The following is a 21,924-nucleotide window of genomic DNA, read 5'->3' as shown; positions in this document are numbered from 1 at the left end:
TGAAAGGAAATTTCTGCATCACGTTTCATTTTCAATTCATTGAACATCTGGTGACTTCTTTTATTCAAAAACACAAACATCAATCTCACAACATCCCAAGCCAGAACCAGTCCCAAGTCTTTGGACTACCTTTTCATACAGTTTGGCTTTGTAATGCCAACGCCTGACAAAGCTATTATCATCAGCGCCCAGCAGTCGTTGTTTGGGAGAACATGAAAATTGATACAACCTCCAAAGCAATCCATCCTGTCATCCTGGTCTGTCTTTAACACTGTAAACCCAGAACAATGACAGAATGACCAGAAAATTCTAATATTTTTTGAAAATTGATTTTATTGAACCTCCTGACAAATATATATATTTATATTAATTTGCATATATGAGTTTTAATTTGTATCAGATATGATACACTTGGCTTTACATGGTTAAACCCACATGGGCTAGCAAGGCTAAGACTCAGAGGCATAAGGCAAACCCATTAAAACATCCCGGTCCAGAAAGAATGAGGACAGAAGTGTCTACTTACTTTGAAATATATATTTTACAAAGTACACACAGACATGTAATCTTTTTTTTTTAATTGCCAAATTCTTAAACACCTCAATATAAAATCCTGTTCATATACAAAGTCCAGCAGAGCTGTGAGTCAGTAAATACTAATAAATGTCCAGAAAGGAGAACATGAGACTTGGTTTTATTCAATCTGGGTCAGTCCATGAAACTCTGGAGATGTAACACAAACAAAAAAAAAACCCCAAAGGTTTTCAGAATTGCATCTTATTGTTGTTGTTTTTTGTTTTTTGGGTGACTAAGCACCTTGGCTGAGACGTGTCGAGCGGCTGTCTGGGACTGACCCCTGCAGAGGGGCGACCAAAGGCCACTTTAGAGTGTGAAAATGTTCGTTTCTCACTCTTCAGTGACATGACACGGAACAGGCAGAAACAGAAATATTAAACCTGCTCTCAAGAAAAAGATGCATCGCTGTTCTGTGAACTGCATGGCAAAAAAACAATAATAATAATGTTATTAATAATAATAATGATAATGATAAAAGTACCTAGATAGCTAGAGATCTTCTGACGTGATTTTAATAGCATGCAGCTGAATATATTTCCTACGGTAAAAAATAATAATTTACAATGAATATTTCTTTAATTTATTGATCTAAAGGAAAACATATGGAACATAAGACCGTTGTTGTTTGGTCAATATATAAAATCTTTAAAACATATTGAATGTTTTGTTATCAGAAGATAGCAAAAATATACAAACCAAAATGAAATACCCTTTTTAAATGTCCCATATATAAATATCCAACTAGGGATTAATTTTTTTAACCTACAGAATAGCAATATTAAACATAAATGGAAGTGTTCAAATATGATGGAAAATAAAAACTATTTTTCTGCTCGTTCCCCCTTTCTGAGTGGTCGCCATGAACAACAAACGGTCCTCCATCAAAAATAAGCAAAGCTTGTACTATTTTCTCTCTGTGCGCATCATAAAATACTAAAATAATTTGGCTAATCCCCCACTCCATCCCACCTCTAAAAACAGATGACTATTTTTGGTCTGAATTGCTCAAATTACACAATTAAATACACAAACGGGAAATGAAACACTAAGTAGAGACAAAAGGGAAAGTTTTTGGCACTAATATTTCTTCAGAGGGTTTGCAAAGCCCTGCATCCAGCAGGGCACACATAACAGGAGTTTCTTGCTCTCTGTAGTGATGCTTCTGCTCTGCTTATACTGCTTCAATTCAGTCTGCAGCAGTGTGTTAAACATGTCCGGGTATGGTTGTGTGTTGATCTGGCAGTCGAAGAGTGAGATATGTAGTGACCATTCAGAAAGGGTACGTTTTCCGAGGGCTCCTTATAAGGCTTCGAACTCATCGATCCTCTGCTTGGTGTTGCCCTGCCTGATCTGTCGCAGAGTCTTGTATTTGTCTCGGCCAGCTCGCACGTTCTCACTGTGGAGGAGGTCGTTGGCGGTATTCTTGGATTCATCACGTGCCTGAGCCAGCTCTGAGGTCAGGGCCTGAGGGTGGAGGAAAGGAAGAAGAATGAGATCTGAGGGCAAAAACCAACAATGCCGCCTCTTATACAGTTCCATGAATGAGTCACCGTGTCCATTTTAGCTCACTATAGCCTCGAACTTTATACCCCACAAAGACATATGTGTTAATCAGTCTTTAACCTTCCATCTAGCAAATGCACATCATGTTTGGCACCTCCTACACAAAACAGTAGTTTGGAAACTCAGTTTCTGCATTTACACGTGGATGAGGACGACAAACATTTTTCCCTCTTTTTTTTTGCCGTGAGACATCAACATCTCTGTATGATTAGAGTTCTATCAAGAGTTCTATCAATGTGTGTTGCTTTAGCGATAAACATTTTTTGTTTTTTTTTCTTTTCTTTATAAAAACACCAGTGTATGTGACGATGTAGCCTAAATTGCATACAGTGTTTCCAGCAGTGATCATTTGTCCAAGCTGTCTCCTGCTGTTTGACACGTGTGAGAAAGGACGGCTTGTCCTGATCTGATTCTCCTGACACTTTCTGAAGTTCATGGCTGAAAACAGGCTGTGACGACGTTCCTGTAAAATCACTACAGTTTGCTTGATCACTTCTAGATTGGTCCATTAAAAAAATGAAAAAAGGGCTTGAATATATTCTTCAGCCCTGAGAATTTTACACCGTTATCTCCTGTAAGTTAAACTTGGCTCAAAAATCAAATACATTTCCATGCATCTGCAAGAGATTTGGAAAAATTTCTCAGCAGATTCAAAATTTTCTTCCAAACTCTTGTAGTTTTCCCATTAAAAACAATATGACTATTAGAAACAGAAAATATATATTGGTCTGCGGCAGTTTCTGTGGCAGGAAACTGAGAGCTGACTTTATATAAAGTAGTGAGCAGTAAAGTTTTTGCTCTCCACACAGGAAGCGACAATCAACTGGGCAATCGGCGATAACAGAAAGTCAATGACATATCTAGCAACTTGAAGCAATGACGAGTGAAATAACCTCTGGCCATGTGAAGTTTTTGCAACTTCTAGATGAGCACTTAGTTAATATTGATGTGAGTGAAACAAAAGATGCTGTTAACTGTTATATAGTATGGCGTGGTAAATGCCTTGACAACCAGAGCCCAAATCGTCTGCTAGCGACCAACTGTCAAAGCGATGCGTGATGAGCAGTTCGCTTCCTGCATAAACGCCCCTCATTTCTGAACGCAGCTTTGAGATAGGATACAGGGCGATCAGGTGACTGAGCTGGTCTCCAACATCAAGTTCAAACATTCAAAGGTACCGCTGATTTCAACTTCCTGATGTTATAGTCTAGTATAGATAATCGAGCCAGAGCTCAACAGCTTTGGTTCTACGTGAAGGTCGAAAGAGAAGTGATAACAGGATGAATGCGGTGAAACTTGTAATCTTTCAATTTTAACAGAAACTACAGCTGTGAACTGGCTTTTACAGAATGTAGTGCTATTCTAGTCTTATGGACTGCAAAAATTGCTTTGGTGTTAATAGTGTTTAAGTTAGATCAAGGCTTCAATGAGAACTCTGATGCATTCAATAACACCAGGCCCTTCTGTGCTTTCACAGCCAAACTGTTTGTTCCAGTTAAACTCTTCTCTGTCTAGACTTGTTTCAAGCTGTCAGCTAATTCGGACTAAGATTACCTGAGGAGGAAGTTCTATTTCTAAATCTGTCTGTACAGATCTTCTACCCTAATGTTGGGTAACACAGTAACAGATAAGCATGAAAGCAGGTAATTCTTCCTGATTATTTAACTGAATTGCAGGAACCACACACGCAGCACTGTTTTTGTGTTCTATTCTTAACACAGCTGATAACCTCAGATAAAGGTGTTAATGTGCCATCACGCTCGCCAATGACTGACTGTGTGAGGTGCTAGTTTTCACCTTCAGCTGTTTCTGGACGCGCTCGTTCTTCTCGGCCTCAGTCAGGCGATCCTCCTCGTTGCGGTGGTCGTTGATGCCTTCCACGTGCAGGTCGGCGCTGTGCATGCTGGTGTTGTCGTCACTGTTGTCATCCATGAGGTGGTCGTACATGGGAGGAGGTGGTGGCGGCAGAGGCGTCGTCATCACATTGTTCAGCTCCTCCTTGGTTTTAATCAGATCGTCCTGGGCCTCACGGGCCTGGTGATGACAGAGAAGGTCAGTCAGCTCAAAATCAACGCTATAGAATTTCTAACTGCAAATATAAGGTAGGCAATAATTTAATTCAGTCCTTGTTTCAGACAGAAACAGCTGAGTGAGCCTGAGTAAACGGCACTGTGGTCACATTAAAGCTCTCACCCTGAGCTGCCATGAGTTGGCCTCCTCCTCCTTGCGTTTCTTAGCCTCCTCGAGCAGGCTGATCTTTGCTGTGTGCTCTGCCAGCTCAGCAGCCTGACACACACACACACACACACACACACACACACACACACACACACACACACACACACACACACACACAAAAGAAAACAAGAAATAAGAGTAACATATTATTTTATACAGAATGGCAAATAAAGACTTTTGTAGCATCCAGAAAAAATACATCTCATTTTGCTCATGTCTGTTGTCTTATACTACCACTATACTACTTCTATGCCTACACTTCAAGAGACTAGAACCTTCTCCTTCTAATGAGAAACTAACCTAACAGACCACAATTGTTTCAAAGCATTTCAAAGAGTTTCCAAAAATAAATATAGGCAGCTTGATTTATTATAAGTGTCATATTAAATGACCTTTTTTCCCTGTTATGTTTTTACTTCTCCTCCCAAAAATAAAGAAACTTTGTTAATCAGATTTTAAATTTTCTGTAAGAATTAATTTTAATGTTAGTTTAAACCTTCCTCTGATCTTTCACTTGTTTGATATTTTTAGCTTTAAGCCTCAGTATGCATTACAAAAATATAAAATATATATATTAAAAAATTCTAAAGAGTCACAAAGAAAACAGGTAGATTTAAAACTACATTTGATTACTAATTCAGAAAATATGATAGGAAACCAGTGTAAAAACTGTAATAGTTCATTTTTGGATTATTGCAAACTGCCGGCATCATTAAAAAAAGAAATAATGAAACAGGAAGCAGCTGTCACTGTGAGGAGGCATCTTAATTAAACCTAACCAGACCGTGTAGCCTCTCTGGGTGTTGTGGTACATTCCTTCTCACAACTACAACAATGTCAACGGCTTGTCTTTCACCACACTGAAGTATACCCTGCTCAGCATTAAACGGCACGCCTTCTCTAGCTGTTCAGTGGGTGTAGGCTGCCTCCAGCAAGCCATGAAATTATGTGAAAGGTGCTCGACTGGAAAATGAAGTTAGTGAAAACACTATCGTTAATGAGATACGTGGGTTCAAACAAGTTCGTATCAATGCTCTCACACGTCTTCTGTGAGCGGAAGCTGCACATGGACTTAATCCATTACAAATGCCTTAATGGGGTTTAAGTAAAGAGGGCGTCACAGCAGGTGTCTAATAAAACTGTGTCTGGTGCCTGAATGTGGAGTAGGAACCACAGCTTTTCGTGTCAGGACAGTTGAACTGAAGCACAGTCTTGCAGGTGGTTCTGAGGGGCTGTTAGCGGTGTGGACCAGCTAGACACTACAAAATGCTTTTGTCTGGATGCTTATCATGAGCATCCACCTATGTAACAGTATTGAAATGAGAGGAAAATAAAGGAAAAATCACAAAAGACTGATTTAAAACACTGACCAGCTGCTCCTGACTCTTCTTCTGTTGCTCAGAGTGGCGGGCCAGCTCCTCTTTAGCCAGCAGGGCAGCCTGACGCTCTGCCTCCAGACGAGCTGCCTCCTCCTCTGCTCTCCTGCGCTCCTGCTCCAGCATCATGGCTCTCTGCACCTGGTCTTGCAAATCTAACATGCAAAAAGAGGGGGAAAGAAAATATAATATGACACAAATACTTTATCTAAACGTGTAGATATTTATGTTCATATGTTATTTTTTTCATTATCTTATAAGCTAACAGAGCAGCAGTATATATCTGTATATTTGTTACTATTAACTGAGACCACCACCTCACAGCAGTCTCTTAATAAGGAAGTTCAATAAAAAGTAAACCTGTCAGATGTCAAACATGTTTCCTGAATACCAACAAAGCTCTGCACCATGACTGCGTGAATGCTTTCTTATTTATAATGCTCCAGGTGTTTGATCAGCTGGAATTTAAATCATTTAACAACAAACACTGGAAATCAGAGTTAATTTACAACCAGACTGCTTCCGTAAGTCAATCAAATTGTTTTGTCTTTTGTTTATGACAAAAAAGCAGAGAGTCCATTCCAAGATGTAGTTTTTGTTCCTCTGTTTTGAATACAGAGCCATATGTAATCAAAAAGACAATGACTACTAATAACTGTGCTTCATGCCATGCTGCTTTTAGTGTTATTTTGCGGGCAGGGGGTTGCCTTTGATTAATCATTTAATTTACACAACAAGTAAACTGAATGCATATCCTAATGACCTATTGTTACCAACCTGCATAACAACACATACACACATATTCCAAATATTTTCACACACACACTCAGATACATCTTTCCCCTCGCCTCACCTTTCTCTGCCTTCTTGGTCTTCTCCTCAAACTGGTAGAGCCTCATCATCAGGTCCTGCTTCTCTTGCTCCATCTGCTCCTTCTCTTTCTCAATGGCCTCTCTCTTCTTCTTCTCATTCTCCAGCTGGGCTCTGCAGATAACAGAAAGCAGCCGTGAGGACACAAACAGAACTGATGTAGTTGATACATGGTTACTGCAAAAGGCACACACACAAACGTGGCATTTGGTGCATGTTTGCAAAAACTGCTCTATAAGAGCTAGTGAAAACAACAAGACATTTAAATATGATTTTTTTCACGCAGTCATATTATACAGGTGAAGTCTTGTGATTTTAAGTTGCATGACACTCACAAAGACTTGGCAAACTGAATGACTTCAGGGTTTATGAGAGCTATAAAAAGCTGGCGTGAAATCAGCTGATAGAAGGATGTGAGCAGAGCCCTCAGTAACCAAGAATTTTACTCACAGCAATGAAATTATTGGCTTCAGTTAATTTTTTAACTAATTGTTTGTCCACTAAATGTCCAAATAATTCATTAGTAACTTAGCAATTAACTTTTATATACTGGGTTATGATTAATTTTAGTCTCTTACAAACTCTTGGAATCCACTATAATTTTAAAATACTCCACAGCCGGACTTTGTTTGTCTCTCAGAAAACTTTATGTCAATCTGCCTTAATCTAAAAAACTGAACGGTTCATTTTCTCAAATTTGGGATAAGTTATTCATCTCTCTATTCTCTATTCTTAGTTAAACTTCATTTGACTCTCTTCGCATCCTGCTCATGTCTCCTGCTGCAGAAAAAAACCTGATATCTCTCTGGGTTTGTTAATGTTTAAACGGGACATGAAATGCTACACACATCAAAGCTAATATACACAATTGATCACTGCTCTCAAAAACTGGCATAGATGTAACACTGTCTGTGAAGCTGGATTTAAGAAATAAGTGCTTAAAGTTTAGCGCCATTTTCTTTTAGCGTGACGTCATGTGATTGGCTGGTTGCAATAGATTTACATTAGTTATTGTTAGCTAACTAATGATAGAATCGATAATACCGAGGAAAATAACGACACTAAAACTAGGGGATCGCAGTTGTGTTGCCCTAAATAGAACAATGAGTTCTATGTTAAGAAACTGAGCCAATAGTTTCAATTTCCACTGTCTGTCTCTTTAGCAGTAATTGGCTGCTCGCTGTTTGGCTAGCTGCACTCAAACAGGAAAATCCAGCTGTTAGCCATAATATTTGGGTTTGTAAAGCACTTTATAAATGAGTACTTAGTAAGGTATTTAGTTTTAGTGTCATTATTTTCAACTGAGTTATTGATTCTCACTAAATAGACTTACATTAGTTTATGTTAGCTATTACCGCAACCAACCACATGACATCACGCTCCGCACAGACAGATGGCGCTAAACATGGTTTTAAAACTTTAAGCATTTATTTCTTAAATTCAGTTTCACAGACAGTGTTACATCTATGTCAGTTTTTGAGAGCAGGGATAACTGAATTAAGTTAGCCTTTGTGTAGCGTTTCACGTCCCTTTTAAATAAAGTTTCATAAGGGACTCATCGTAAACCATCTGGTAATTATGTTTGAACACCAGTCAACCCGATTACTGGACAGACTGCGGGCTACTATGCGCGAGCCTGAACTGGTGATCTGATGTCTCTCTCTCTGGTATTCACTGTTGTTGTCTGTTCATGGTTGTCTGTGTTTGAACAGCTGTGTGGGACAGACAGTGAGCTGACAGCTGCTGTTGAGATCAGGGTCAACATCCATTCAGCTCAGTGAACACAGAAAGTACATTTCCTACACTTCACCTTTTTTGTAGTTATTATATCAAACCTCTAATATTTTCTGTGCACCCTTTTCTTTCCTCCCTGACCTCTAAATAAAAATCAATCAAGTTACTGTGAAAATAATAACTGATAAGGGGTGTTAGTAGCAGCTGCAGCAATGACGTGTTCTAATGTTGTGGTTGATTGCTCATTTTATTCACAGCTGACTCAGTGAAAACACATCAGCTCTTATCAAAATCTCAGTGAATGGCACGAGGGTAAAACCATAATAGTCTAGAGGGTTTATGTTCTTACTTATGTTCTTAAGACAACAGTTACACAATAATTTTTAAGTGTGAAACTACTTCTTAAATTACACTCATCTCCACAATCTGCGTACCTCTCCATCTGCTTCTGGTGTTTCTCCTCTTTGGCCTGGGCCTTCATCTGCTGCACCTCAATTGTGTCGGGTTTACGGCGACGCATGTACAGCTCGTGGTTGCCCATGCACAGGTGCAGGATGCGCTTGTTTATGCGCAGTCTCGGGGCGTAAAACACAAAGTCCTGAATTTGGGAAAAGAATCAAACAATAAGAACGATAAGGAGAAAACAGAACAGACACTGGGCTGAATAATGAATACTGGTGCTAAAAAAAACAAAACAACCTCCACTCGTAGTAAAAGGCAGAGCAGCCTGAAGTGCACAGATAAGGTTTATACCACTTGCTTTTTTGTGTGTGTCTGCAGTCAATCACTAACAGTGCTGCCTAGAAAGCAGCTCTGGCTATTCTTTATGCTCGATTGTAATGGGAGATATGCCTAATGGTTTCCCCCTCCGCTGCAGAGAAACATGATACCACAGGCAAAATGGAAGCAGCGAGCTTAAATACAGAAACACACTGTAACCCAATACGCCCTGAAAAGCCTGATATTAAAGACAAAGAATGCTTTAAGTAAGGGAAATTACATAGAAAAATAGGACCTTTGAAAGAAGAGGTGTGTGTTTGTATGTGATTGCTTAGATGAGATTTCTCACCGGAGATTTCTTGTCAATAGGCTTGATGATGAATTTCTTATCATTGAAAGAAATGTTTCTGATTTCACTCCAGGGGAAGCCAATCTTAGGGGTCAGTCTGAAGGAGAAAGCACAAGAAAATAAATGTGAAATATATGGGATAATGTGGATGTCCACTGGGACATAATAATAATCATTTTCTGATATAGTGTGACCTTCCTGCATGTTTCCACTGAGATAGATAATGGTGCCAATACAGTGTTTTAAACAGAAAAACCTGAATTGTCTGCTAAGTACGAGTGCATTTTTCCACCAAAAATGTTGTACATAATTAACCACAGCTTTCTTTTTTCACACTGTAAAAAACTGATTGCTCTTGGTCTTCTCTTGTATGAACTGTTTTGTTATCTAGATGGCCTAAAAAAACATCAGTATTTACACCTCCGCCTCTTTAAAAAAAATGGACTTGCACAGAGCATGATGACGAAATAAAATACTACATCACACCCAGTTTTTATTGTCTTCATACTGGTTTCAGGTCTCGTCCTGAGGTTTTATTGCTGGTTTACACGGTATTGAAAGGTTTAGCACTTTCATCCTTAGACAAGTGTCTCTTTCATTCTGTTCCAAGCTCAAAATACTGACCTACAATGACAAAGATCTTAATAAAATTAGACTTTTTAAGTAGCTTGAGTGATTACTCCAATAAAATTTATTTTAATATAATTTAAGTAATGTTTCCAGCACTTTCCTTGGAATAATGTGCATTCTTATCAGTTGTTATTAATACTTCAGCTCCAGCGGTTAGTAGATTAATAGACAAGTAATCAGCAACTGAGAAGCAAGTCATCGTTTCACTTTTCTCGAATTTATGCTAAAATCTCTACTTATAGTTTTTCAAATGTAAAAAACTCACTTTTTATGTCACATTATTTTATTTTGGACTAAACAACCAAACTGAAGGCAGCTTGGAGTACATTTGTGACTCTCAATTCTAGCCCCATTTATTATAAGAATACAGACAGTTTACATATCATAAAGCTATAGAAATACACTGAACAATCTCATTTGGATCTCATTTCATTCATTCTGAGTCAGAATAATCCTCTTAGCATGGATTTCAGTAACGAAGTAGGAGGAATGAATCTGGGGTGTGGCAGGCTACTTGTAGTGCCAGAAAAAAAAACGGAACAAATGCCTGTCTTTCGACACAATGGAGAGGCCCATAATGTGATGATCTGAAAAAGCAGCCGCACACCTGCCAACGAAACTATGAAACTATGAAACTATGAAACTATACTCCCTGAACTGGAATTTCGCTCCAGCTGACCCTGACACATGCCTGTGGAATTGAGAAAACAATGTGGAAGTTATCTGCTGCGTATTTCTATCACACTTCTGTGGTCTACGGAGGTGTGCTTTATCAACTCATTTTGGTAGCACAGAACTCTTTGCTCAAAACTTGTTTCGATTTTTGCTTTGAAAAGGAGAAACCATGAATAAATGGATTTTACTACCAAGTCTCTCTTTTAACTAATTCACTAATGTATAAGAATTCATGTGTAAGAAATATTAGCATTTGATTGCAATGGCTCGAACAACTAAATATATGAGTAATAAAAGGTGTGCTCCAGCTTCAAGTACTGCTGCAGTCTGTAAATGAAAATTTGTTGTAAATTGACAGTAAAAGGTCAGATAATGATAGCTGCACAAAGCTGAAGAGATAACAGAGAGTAATGCTGCATACTCGGGATACTCTGAGACAGAGCTGCATGGGTGCAGCCGTCTTTGCTTCAAGCTGTACACTGGTCCTACAAAAAGCTATGTTGTAGCTGTTTACTGGCACCAGGGGGCAGTGTCAAGAAAATGTGTGGAATAACTGGTCTGTGGGCTACTCTTGTTTGAGTTTCTGCTGTTATGTGTCCTTTTGCTGAGCTCTCATTGCGAAAGACTTTGCACCTCCGAGACTGATTCTCAGCTGGAAAAGAGTGCATGCCCACTCCGGATCAGAATGGAACTGAAAGGCAGACTGGTGTGGCATCTTGGTGACAGGGATACTGTATCGGAGAGAAGGCAAAGCTATAGATTTACAAGCTGGACGCAGTGACCAAAAGAATGATATTGGAGATAGAACTGGCAAAAAGGACCTTCCCTCAAAGGGAGTCTGTACTCAGTGTCAGAGATAAGGAGAGGAGATCAGTCATTCAATAGGGACTCTGAGTAGAGCCACTAAAGGAAGTGGTTCAGGCATTTGACAAAGACCTCTCCTGGGTGCAATGTTTCCGGCATGTCCTACTGGAAGGAGTCACTGTGGCAGACCCAGGACACAATCAAGAGTTTGTGTCTCTAAGTTGGCTTGGAAACACCTTGGTGTCCCCATGGAAGAGCTGAAGGAGGTGGCCAGGAAAAGAGATGACTGGGCGTCTCTGAGTGGACTGCTGTCCCCACGAGCCGGCCAAGTAGCAGAAAACAGATGATGGCTGTTAAAAACAATGAAAACTGTCCACTGCAGCTGCTGTTTATGTCTTTCATGCTGCTTTTTGGAGCTTTTTTTTTTAATTAACAATATTTCCTCTTCATGGTCCCCCTGTCTGCTTATGCAAAGTTAAAATTCCAACCTACATCAAAATCCCCTGCACACAAGTGCATCTGTACAGGTTGCATACCCAAAATCATTCACTCTATGTAGTAAAATGCCTCCACAAACAGACACAATTCTCCTTGAGACACCAGACTCATTCTGCTGATAATATCATTTATTATTTGCTGACTTTAGTAGCTAGCAGAACTAACTTACATCTGAATGTGCCACCAATTAATTTAAGAACCATCTCATTCAAAGGAAAATTTGCTCAAAGCTCGAATATGGTGGTGGAGTTTTTAGAATTGTCCAGTACAGCACATAGGGCGGCTGTTTTCTACAAACTGTTTAACAATCCAAAAAAAGAGATATGTGAAAACTTGAGGATTATATGGCAGAGGGATCTGGGTTGTGCAATTTCTAAAGAAGACTGGCGCAGAATTTTGTCATTCTCTGATAAGTATATAAGGGAGGCCAGGGGTAAATTTACTCAGTATAAATTAATACACAGGTGGTACTTCACTCCATCCAAACTTTATAGAATGGGAATTAGTCCCAGTAATGTATGCTGGAAATGTAGTTCAGATCCAGGGACATTTATACATGCTATTTGGGAATGTGGGAAAGTTTATCCCTTTTGGCAAAAAGTGTTGGACAAAATAGGAAGGTGGATTGGTTTGATGATACCCCTGTCACCAAGACTGTGCTTATTAGGGGATCGGTCGGTGTTACCTGGGGTTTCAAAATATGACTTTGTGGTTATAAAGGTGGGGGTGATCGCAGCGGCTCGAGTTATTCTGAGTGTATGGAAGGAACCATCTCCTCCAGAATATAATAGGTGGAAAGAAACTATGCTGAAAATGGTGTCGTATGAAAAACTCTTGGCTAGGATTAATGATGATAGGGAGGGTTTTGACAAATCGTGGGGACGTGTTTTTGGCTGAGATGGTTGGAACTTATTTGGTCAGGGCAATTGTCTTTAGTTATGTTGTACGCTTGCTGCACTGTTTGTTTGTGTAGGCACTCAGTAAGGGAATGACTTAAAGATTTGAGTTAACTGTCCTTTTTTTTTTTTGTTTTTATTTTTTTACGGGTGTACTGTTAGTTAACAGGTATTGAAAATGGACCCGAAGTATAAAGGTGGATTAACTATGGGATTGAAAGCTGTCTTTTCTTTTCTTTATTGTTTTTTTTTTTTTTCCTTCCTGTTGTTGTTTTGTTGGTTGTTTTGTTTGTTTTTTCGTGTTGTGAAATGTTAAAAACAAATAAAGACTTCGATTACAAAAAAGAACCATCTCATTATGCTTAGGCCCAACTGGTTACCAGTTTTTAGGCCTGGGGATTGCAACGATGATGGACAGGAGTCACAAATCATCACTTTCACCGACTGACAAAGAAGTCTAAACTAAAGCTTAAATGAGTGACTAATTAAGAAACAACCGTGTGGTAATATGTGGCATTAACAGCTACTCAATGAACAAAAAGGCAAAAATTATCAGCCGGCATCTTTACTCTTTTAAAATATGCATCAGTAATCTACCGAAAATCCCAATATTGGTCAGGCTCTATAACAAAAAAATTTATTAAAGTAACTTGTATTGATATAAAAAATATATATGAATAACTGTTTCAGGTCCAGTGTGTCATTCAAGCTTGGACTATTCAGTGCTACACAGTTAAGGCCAATTAAGAATCTATTTATTACACCCGTTTAACTCCTAAATGCTAAAAAGTGAATTTAGTGTGTGAGGCTGCACTTGCCTGCTAAAGACAAAGCTTTGGCTGAAAAAAAGCAAAAACTGCCCTTTAAAAATGAGCTACAGCAGCGGGAGCAGAAGGAGTTAATCCAGCTCCAGCCTGGGTGAAACCTTGGCTGCACTGTTGCATTGTGGGCCGGCTGCCCTCATTGGAGAGAGAGTGTTGTAGGTTTGCTTCGCATTCTTAAGTGCTGCACAGCTTGAAAAACCAGTCGGCGTAGCCATGGTTACAGCAGAGGGCACCATGGAGGAGAGGCATTTTTATGCTGATCCCAGCGAGCGCACAAAGAGACACTCACACGAGACCTGGTCTGATTCCTAACAATATATTTGCTCTCTTCTTGGAGGTTTCATACCTCAAGCTGTTAAATTAGACTTAAAGTGAAATGAAGTGCAGGAATGACTCAAACACAATGGCAGTAAGGGTAATTAAATCATTTAGATTTGAGAGGACAATAAACCAAGCTTGTAAATGTTCAGTTAGAGGCCTGATGAGGGAGCTGAGATGCCAAGCTTTCTCTTTAAAATGTCACCATTGTGCTGTGCTCATTTGTTCCACAGACATAGCAGACCGCACTGCATGGCAGGAAAGTGGACAAACTTAATACGTGAAGAGTGACAATCGAAGCCAAAGCTGGCAGCTTTTCCAAGCACGGGGTCAGTGACTGAAATGCAAGTCATCTGGGATGGCGTGCCCCTTTAACACAGTGTACTTCACTCCAGTAACCACACAAAGGAGGCCACAGGGGATCTCAGAAGTCATTTCACCAAACCAGACGGTGATTATCTCCCAAAGTGTCTTGGCCTACAAACAAAGTGGAAAATCACAAGCAATGCCAGAAAGCAATGTGGAAACACCCAATCACCGGTGTGTGTTGGATCTCTCAAAAAGTAGGTCTGCCTTCAAGCACAGCACCACAAACTGATCAAAGGATAGAAAAAATACAAACATTTACTTTGTTTTATTTGTTTGTTTTTAACAGAAAAAATGGGTAGAGATTGACTGTACACTTTAGCCTGGTTAAGCAAGTTTATCTCAGTGTTACCAAAGGTGAGAACGAGAACTGAATCAGATGGAATGAAAGGCGAGGCAAAATGTCTGCAGCTTTTGTATATCATCTGCATGTTTAAATGGCCCAAAAATGGGTCAGGAGATTTTTTTTCCCATTCAGAATTATGTAGAGCATGAAGTGAACCTCTACAAACAACTGATAACCTTTATCTCTAAAAGAGATTAGGTCACAGTCACTCAAGGCAGTCAAAAAATAAGTACTAAAGTCATGAAACCACATTATGTGCCAATTTGTGGTCCAAAACCCAGAAGAACTCCAAATAAGAACCTATTATTTGACCTGCACAGCAGACTTTTGACTCAAAGTAAACTTTTTTTTTAAATTTCTAACTATCTGTATCTCCTGTGTCTTCATTGTTATTCTTGTCATACTGCCTGCTGTAGAACAGGAACAGTGATTAAGCACAGACATGAACCTGGCTCAGCCAGTTTAGTTGTGCAAATGGTAAATGGACTGGTTCTTATGCACCACTTTTCAACTGTACTTGAGCACTTAAAGCGCTTTATACAGCATGTCTCAAGCCCTTTTTCTACACCTAACACTCACACCACAGATTGCTGGTGATGGTTCAATCTGATTAGTAGATGGCCTGGTCTACCTCCTGAGCCACAGCCACCCCAGGGCCACAGCTACTCCAACAACAAGAAGAGACACCAACACAGAGGCCGTGTACTTGAAGGAGCTTACTTGTCATCCTTCTCATAAATATTGAGTCCCAAGGCGTCCACTCCCAGACGCAGCTCTGTTCCCTTCTTATTCTTGATGTCGAAGTAGTTGACTCCGTACATTTCAAGGTCCTGGGCGATCTTCAGGTACTCCAGCATAGCATCCTCCCTGCAAGAACAGGCAAAGATCAGGACATGAAAACCACAATTCCTTTTAGTAATGCAGTATTACACAAAAATAATTCTTAACAGAACTGCAGAAAAACAGTAACTCACTTCAGCATCCCGTGGTGCTCCTCGTGCCACACCTGGATCCTCTCCTCCCACTGATCTTTGGATAACTTGTGCTGTTCCATGACTCTGTAGACAGAAACAGAGAAAAAAATGTATGGGATTAATGTAGAAATATGCTATTTTCATGCAGTTTCTGTGGTATAAAGTGGAACTTTATGCTATGGGATAGCATAACGTGGCAACCCTCTGGCTGATCTGGGAATTTTGTTCTCTTATCCTGCATCAAAGATATAGTAAAAAGCACAAAATGCTGTTGAGTTACTTTAGACTTCACGCTCCATCCTAATGCATATATGTTCATGTCTGTGTGGTTGGAGGGGCTTAGAGCTGCAGGCGTGGTTTTTTTGTTGTTGTAGATTTCTAGAAGAATTTCAAATTTCTTGCTTAGATCAGTACAAGGCAGCACTTTGTTGTTTAGTTTTGCAACAATCTCTACACCTTTGGGACAGACACATAAAGCATTACGCCCAGACATTTAAAGTGCCAATCCCTGACATACCCACTCACATTTAAAATCCTGTTCCTGGTTACTAAGAGTGGTAAAATATATATATGAAGAGTAACTGCATATATCTAGGTGAGGGTGGAACAAGAGCCAATCTAAACAGATTACAAGCATAATTTGCTCTTAACTCATTGTTAATTAGAAACAATGTTTCCTCAATAAAATCCATCTCCTCTTTTGTTTCTTTGGGTGGAGACACTATGAATTTGTATTCTAATTTTTGCCTCATAACTTTTGCACTGTCCACTTCCTGCTGTGACAAAACAAATTTCCCACGTGTGGGACTAATAAAGGTTATCTTATCTTATTTCTTTGGAGCTGGTTCAACCAGTGCTGCTGATTTTAAGCATGCTACTTCCTTTTTTCAAAGAAATTTTCCCCATTAAAAGCAAAAAAGGACAAACAACTGATTTAGATTAATAAGCCAAGTCTGCAAGTCTCAATTAGTGGCTCTGAGCTCACATCTCACCTGTGTGGCAGTAGGCGCTCAGACACTAGGTACCCAGGCCGGTGGACATCCTTATCGTAGTCTCCAAACTTGGCCTGAACAGAGTAGGAGGCCAGCAGCACGGCTGTCTCTGGTGGGCAGTAGACCTCGTCGCTCAGGATGCTCTCCTTCACCTGCAGAAAGAAGAGCTTCTGGGTGATCTCCTGGATCAGCTCCTCAGAAACGTCCTCAGGGAAGAACTTGCCACGAAACTTGAACTGCAGGGGGTTCTCCTTCTTCACATCCTGAGATGACACCTGGAGAGAAATTATACAATAAACATACTCACTTACTGCCTTGATAAGTTGGTTAGATAAGAGGCTGATATCTTATCAAAGCAACTGCTATCTCAAAGTATTCCAAGTAATTTTATGGACGGGTTTTCATTTTCATTCAACTTTTCAAAATGATTGTCAAGCTGTGACTTCAGTTTCAAATTGTAAAACTGGACTGTATAAATGCCAGAACTGTCAGAGTGTAAATCAAGACTTTCTGTAGCAAGAATCATCCTGTGAATCATGACGCTATAAAAGCATGTTTTAAAAACAGTTTCTCTAACAAATTTACTATTATTGGCTACAAAACAATCACAATCGGTGGTATAAATAATGGATTTGATCCACACTTTAAACCGTATGAAACCCATTGCGCTGTAATGACCTAAAAAGGGGGATCTGCCCTTTCATTTAGTCGAAATAAACTTTATTAACTCCCAGCTACAGTGTGTGTTTACACAATACACCTCTTCCTCTCATTTCAAAACAGGAACCAGGCAGTCTTGATGAAGAGAATGGGACCACGAATATTCCAGTTTGATCATTGCATTGTGCTGATGAGCTGCACTGTCAGCAGACAGTGTACAGTTTGCTGCTGCTGACTGAGGCAAGTATAACTCTCTCTTTCTCTCTCTCTCTTTCCCTCTCTCTTCGAAAAAAAATTATAAATTGACAGGACAGATTAGCATCGTTTCTGGCATTTGTTTCATTCAGAAAGGTATTACTCATAACCTTTCTTTTCAAAGCTATTAGAGATAAACAAGATCGGTGTACTCAACATTATTTTAAAAATCTGAGCTTAACCCTCCTCATGGGAGCCGAAAAAGAGGCTGGTGTACATTTCAAAAATTATCCCACACATTTTTCTTTCATGTAAAAACGTGGTGCCTCCCTCCCTGCTTCAGTTTGAGATTCAGAAGTAGCACCCAACTAGTGGTTCAAATTTGGAATCAATTATCGTCAGATCAGATTATTAGGACAGGATCAGCTGCAGAGTTGAACATGTGGACTATGGACATATGACTTTATCACCTGGCTGATTTTCTTTAGGCTGCTCCCTTATTCACAAGCTTTACATTTGATCTGGCAGATTTATTTTAATTTTAAAAACCTAATGCCCTCTTGACGCAACCCCAAAAAGGATCTGGGTCCCCTCCCGGAATCGAACCAGGGATCTTTTGTTTATCAGGCAAATGTGTGCTTTTCACAAGACTGTTTTTGTCCGTTTGATAATGCAGATCAACACTGAGCCGAGGCCAGGTAAAGTGTGTTTACTCAGGGAAAGAGAAGAACATAACAGAGGCAGCTATGGTTCACAAAGAGTTCATACTCTTTGTCAAATAATCCACCTCCAGCTGATAACATGTAGCCCTGACCCCCTCCACCCCTTCCACCCTCCTTAGCCACCGCAGCACACAGAAACCAGGTGCCATGTCATATTACGAATATAGCAATATAGCAGCTACTGACTGAATGAAAGGCAAACAAGAGACCTTTGAATACATCGCCCCCTCAGAACAATGCATTCTTTCTCTATTACTCCATACTAATCAAAAGGGAAGGGTGTGAAAGGAGCCAAGCAGACATGACATACACGCACAGTATGCAGGAATCAGGTACCATGTAATGAAAAGGAAAGTGCCCATCAAAGTATAAATAGGTTTGGCATTATCAATAATAATAATCATTCACAATTAAGTATCAATACACACACACACACACACACTCACAAAAACATATTTTAAAGCTGGGTTTTACCTTTTTGTCCAGTTTTAGCCAAGTGTGGTAACCTTTGCCGTCCACATACTGAAGCCCGAAGTACCAAATTTCACGCAAGCCAATGGTTTTTACCACCTGCACAGAGAAACAGAAAGCACTCAGATTTAGCAGAGCTACAACAGCTATTCCTTTTATCGCCTAACGCACTACAACAGAAATCTTTTTGTAGCTTAATAACATTTTTATTATCTGGATGTGACACAAAGTTTTTCATTTTCAGAAAAATACAAAGATCGTGGCCTTCATGCCTTGTAATTTTCCACATAATCACACTAACTTGTAATTTTTCTCCTCTCACAATGACGAGTTGTGAAAAGGCCTTTGAAGGATTTTCAACCTTTGGCAAAGTCTATACAATCTATCCTTAAGATGACATACTCAGGTACCACAGTAATCTTGTGGACAGCCCTCATAGTATTACACATTCTCAGGCTTTAGTTAATGCAGTTAGACACTGCCAGGACAAACAAAGGTACGCTCTTAAATGCTACATGTTTGATCCCTCTGGCCACATAAGATCCTGGGCATGAACCACTGTAAAACCATTCACTGTATTCTTACTGGTCTCTGAGGATCCCTGAGGAACATTTTCTTTTAAATCACAAAAAACACAGTTAAGACAATAAGTAAATCGCCACAACAATAACTGGAAAATATCATTTTTGCAGCAAAACAAGACTCTTTTGATTAAATGCAACACTTAGCTAAATCCACAATGTTTTTCTCTTCTTGATAGATATCAACAAGTCCCTGAATGAAAGAAGACTGGCTTTGTTTTAGACCTTTAGATGGATTGTATTTAGTGAAGCAGCAACAAGACGAGAGCCTGGAATAAGAGAGCAAGAGCACTTCAGCCTGCATCTCACCTGTAGTGAAACTCATAAGGCTTGAGAAAACAATCGGTCCTTTCATGGTGCTTTTAGATTTGGGGTCCACAGACTGAGAGGGAGAGATACCAGAAGGAACAGCGACACATATACCTAAATGTGCTTCTGTTTCACATTCAGTTGAAGAAATCCCTGATACCACTTTGCCGTTGAAGTAATCCGTATAAGCTTACCAACAACATTGTGGTTCGCCTAAAAAAATTAACTAGCTTCCAAAATATGCTGTACAAGTTACGGACACCTGCTGACAAAGGATTTTGAAAATAATACAGTTCATTAGAGGTGGATTAAATCTGAACCCGGGGACACGGTTTTAGTGGACTGACTTCGCAGCAGGGTGATTTGGCAGGTTGCCTCGACTTTAATGGGTTGCTGCTAGTTTACCTCAATATTCGTCAAGAGCTCTGAAACCCAAGTGTACCACTTATTCCCTCCGAGTAAAACATTCCAGTTAGAAACTTAGCTTCAAGGTTTTTGGAAATTCAATTTAAGCCTTTTGATTACATTTTTAATATTAAACAAAATCCTATATGGTCACAATACCTTACTGTTAAAACTATAAAGTAAAACCAGTAAGACAGATATAGGGTTAAGGTGGTAGAAAATGAATTAATAGACTGAATCCCTTGACTATTTGTTTAAGTTTTAGCAATGGCTTAGACTCGATTGTGAGATAATAAGCTTCATCATCACTGTAACATTACATTACTGAAGTCCTGTATTGAAGTCTCTCAGCGTTTTAACTATCACTGTCTTGGTATTGGTGGAGTCAATCTGACAAACAAACAAAAGACACTACATGCTTATCACAACAGTGGCCCACCCTAAAGCACACCCTGCTTTACTGCACTATTTGACTCCGATGGGATCATCATTCACAAAAACAAACATTGGATTATATTTACTGAAACTAACAACTGAGACCACAAACTCACAAGGAAAGTGTTTACTGAAGTTAATCGTCAACTGAGTTAAAGGGTAGCTTTTCATAGACTTTAATGTAGCTGGACTACTTTTTGAAACCAGTGGAGTCGCCCCCTGTGGGCCACTAGAGAGAATGCAGGTTTAAGGCAGGCACACCCAAACAAGAGGCCTTCCTCACGTGCAGTGCACTGCAGAAAACAAGACACTTTCCCTAGTTCTCAGTACTGCAAATACTCTGTGTGGTTTAAGGAATTGTCTGCCCTCACCTTGATAGCACTAAAGTATTATGAAATCTGCTTATATATTTGCTACTAGTTAGGCAGCACTAACTGAAAACTCTTTATTTTGCTAATGATCAGCCTGATTCTCATTCAGAATGAGAATTTCTCATTTTCTTTCAGAGAATGTGTTACGTCCTACCTGCCAGACAGGATATTCACATAACTGAATTTTTACCCAGGAAGCTCTCTGTTAGCACTTTGTCAAGTTTATATCTTTAAGTTACACTGAAATGAAGCATCGTAAAGCAGGTGATCCGCAGTATGGGGCTAACACTGAATCCCAGAATCCCAGCTTTAGTTACGAGGCTGTAATGTCTCCTAATGTTTCTGTCCGTAGCAAAAATGACAAAATGTTTCAGACTTTTAAATTAATGACTATTACCTTACATATGAGCCTTTTTCCAGTGCTGAATTGAATGCCTTTTGGCTAACCTGTGGATGGTTTTACTAAAAAATTCTTGATGACATTACCCAGTATGAATAAGTTAATTTTCATACATAAAACCAAAGAGGCCAAAGAGGCAACCAGGACAGCTCTGCATTTTTCTGGCAATGATTAAGAAAAGAGGGGGAAAACACCTGTGAAATATTTAGCAGTCAGGTTAACGCTAAAAGCCATCAGACATTGAGTGAAAGTCTCTCCTACTGGTTTATGGGAGCTCAGGCCTTGTGGTAAAAGGCAGGAATGCCACTGGCCTGAAAAAGCATTACTCACTGGATCCCCCAGGCAGACTGATCCAGAGTGTTCCAGTGACTGAGGCGGGGAAGGGAGAGGTTTCCCCCCCCCAAACAAGGACCGACCACGACAAAGATGGAGTGTGCCCTGAGGTGGGATTGCCGGTTCGAGGCAAATGACAATGACCATGACCAAGGGAGTGTTGAAAATCCAGAGTTGCTCATTTTAATAACTAAGAATAGCTCTACCATAACACAACCACAAACATCCCACATTGGAACATGTTACCTCTCTTGACAAGGAACTCAGCAATGTTTTTGTATGAATCTTTGACG

At 39.7% G+C, this 21,924-nt stretch overlaps 1 protein-coding gene across 1 annotated transcript in view; it reads right to left on the bottom strand.

The window, feature by feature from the left end:
• Positions 1-313: 313 nt before the first annotated feature.
• Positions 314-21,924, bottom strand: part of ezrb (ezrin b) — a 31,664-nt gene continuing 10,053 nt past the window's right edge. The window contains exons 4-14 of the mRNA XM_004550426.2: positions 18,801-18,896; positions 16,750-17,024; positions 15,758-15,841; positions 15,504-15,650; positions 9,427-9,523; positions 8,792-8,955; positions 6,607-6,737; positions 5,748-5,908; positions 4,333-4,425; positions 3,937-4,173; positions 314-2,040 (exon numbers count right to left, since the gene is read on the bottom strand). Of these exons, the coding sequence (XP_004550483.1) occupies positions 1,876-2,040; positions 3,937-4,173; positions 4,333-4,425; positions 5,748-5,908; positions 6,607-6,737; positions 8,792-8,955; positions 9,427-9,523; positions 15,504-15,650; positions 15,758-15,841; positions 16,750-17,024; positions 18,801-18,896 (1,650 nt within the window). The 3' untranslated portion in view covers positions 314-1,875. The remainder of the gene's footprint in view (positions 2,041-3,936; positions 4,174-4,332; positions 4,426-5,747; positions 5,909-6,606; positions 6,738-8,791; positions 8,956-9,426; positions 9,524-15,503; positions 15,651-15,757; positions 15,842-16,749; positions 17,025-18,800; positions 18,897-21,924) is intronic.

Source organism: Maylandia zebra, linkage group LG15 (assembly GCF_041146795.1).
Source record: "Maylandia zebra isolate NMK-2024a linkage group LG15, Mzebra_GT3a, whole genome shotgun sequence".
Classification (NCBI taxonomy): Eukaryota; Metazoa; Chordata; class Actinopteri; order Cichliformes; family Cichlidae; genus Maylandia; species Maylandia zebra.
Note: the sequence above shows the minus strand (reverse complement) of the source record. Positions and strands in the feature narration are given on the sequence as shown.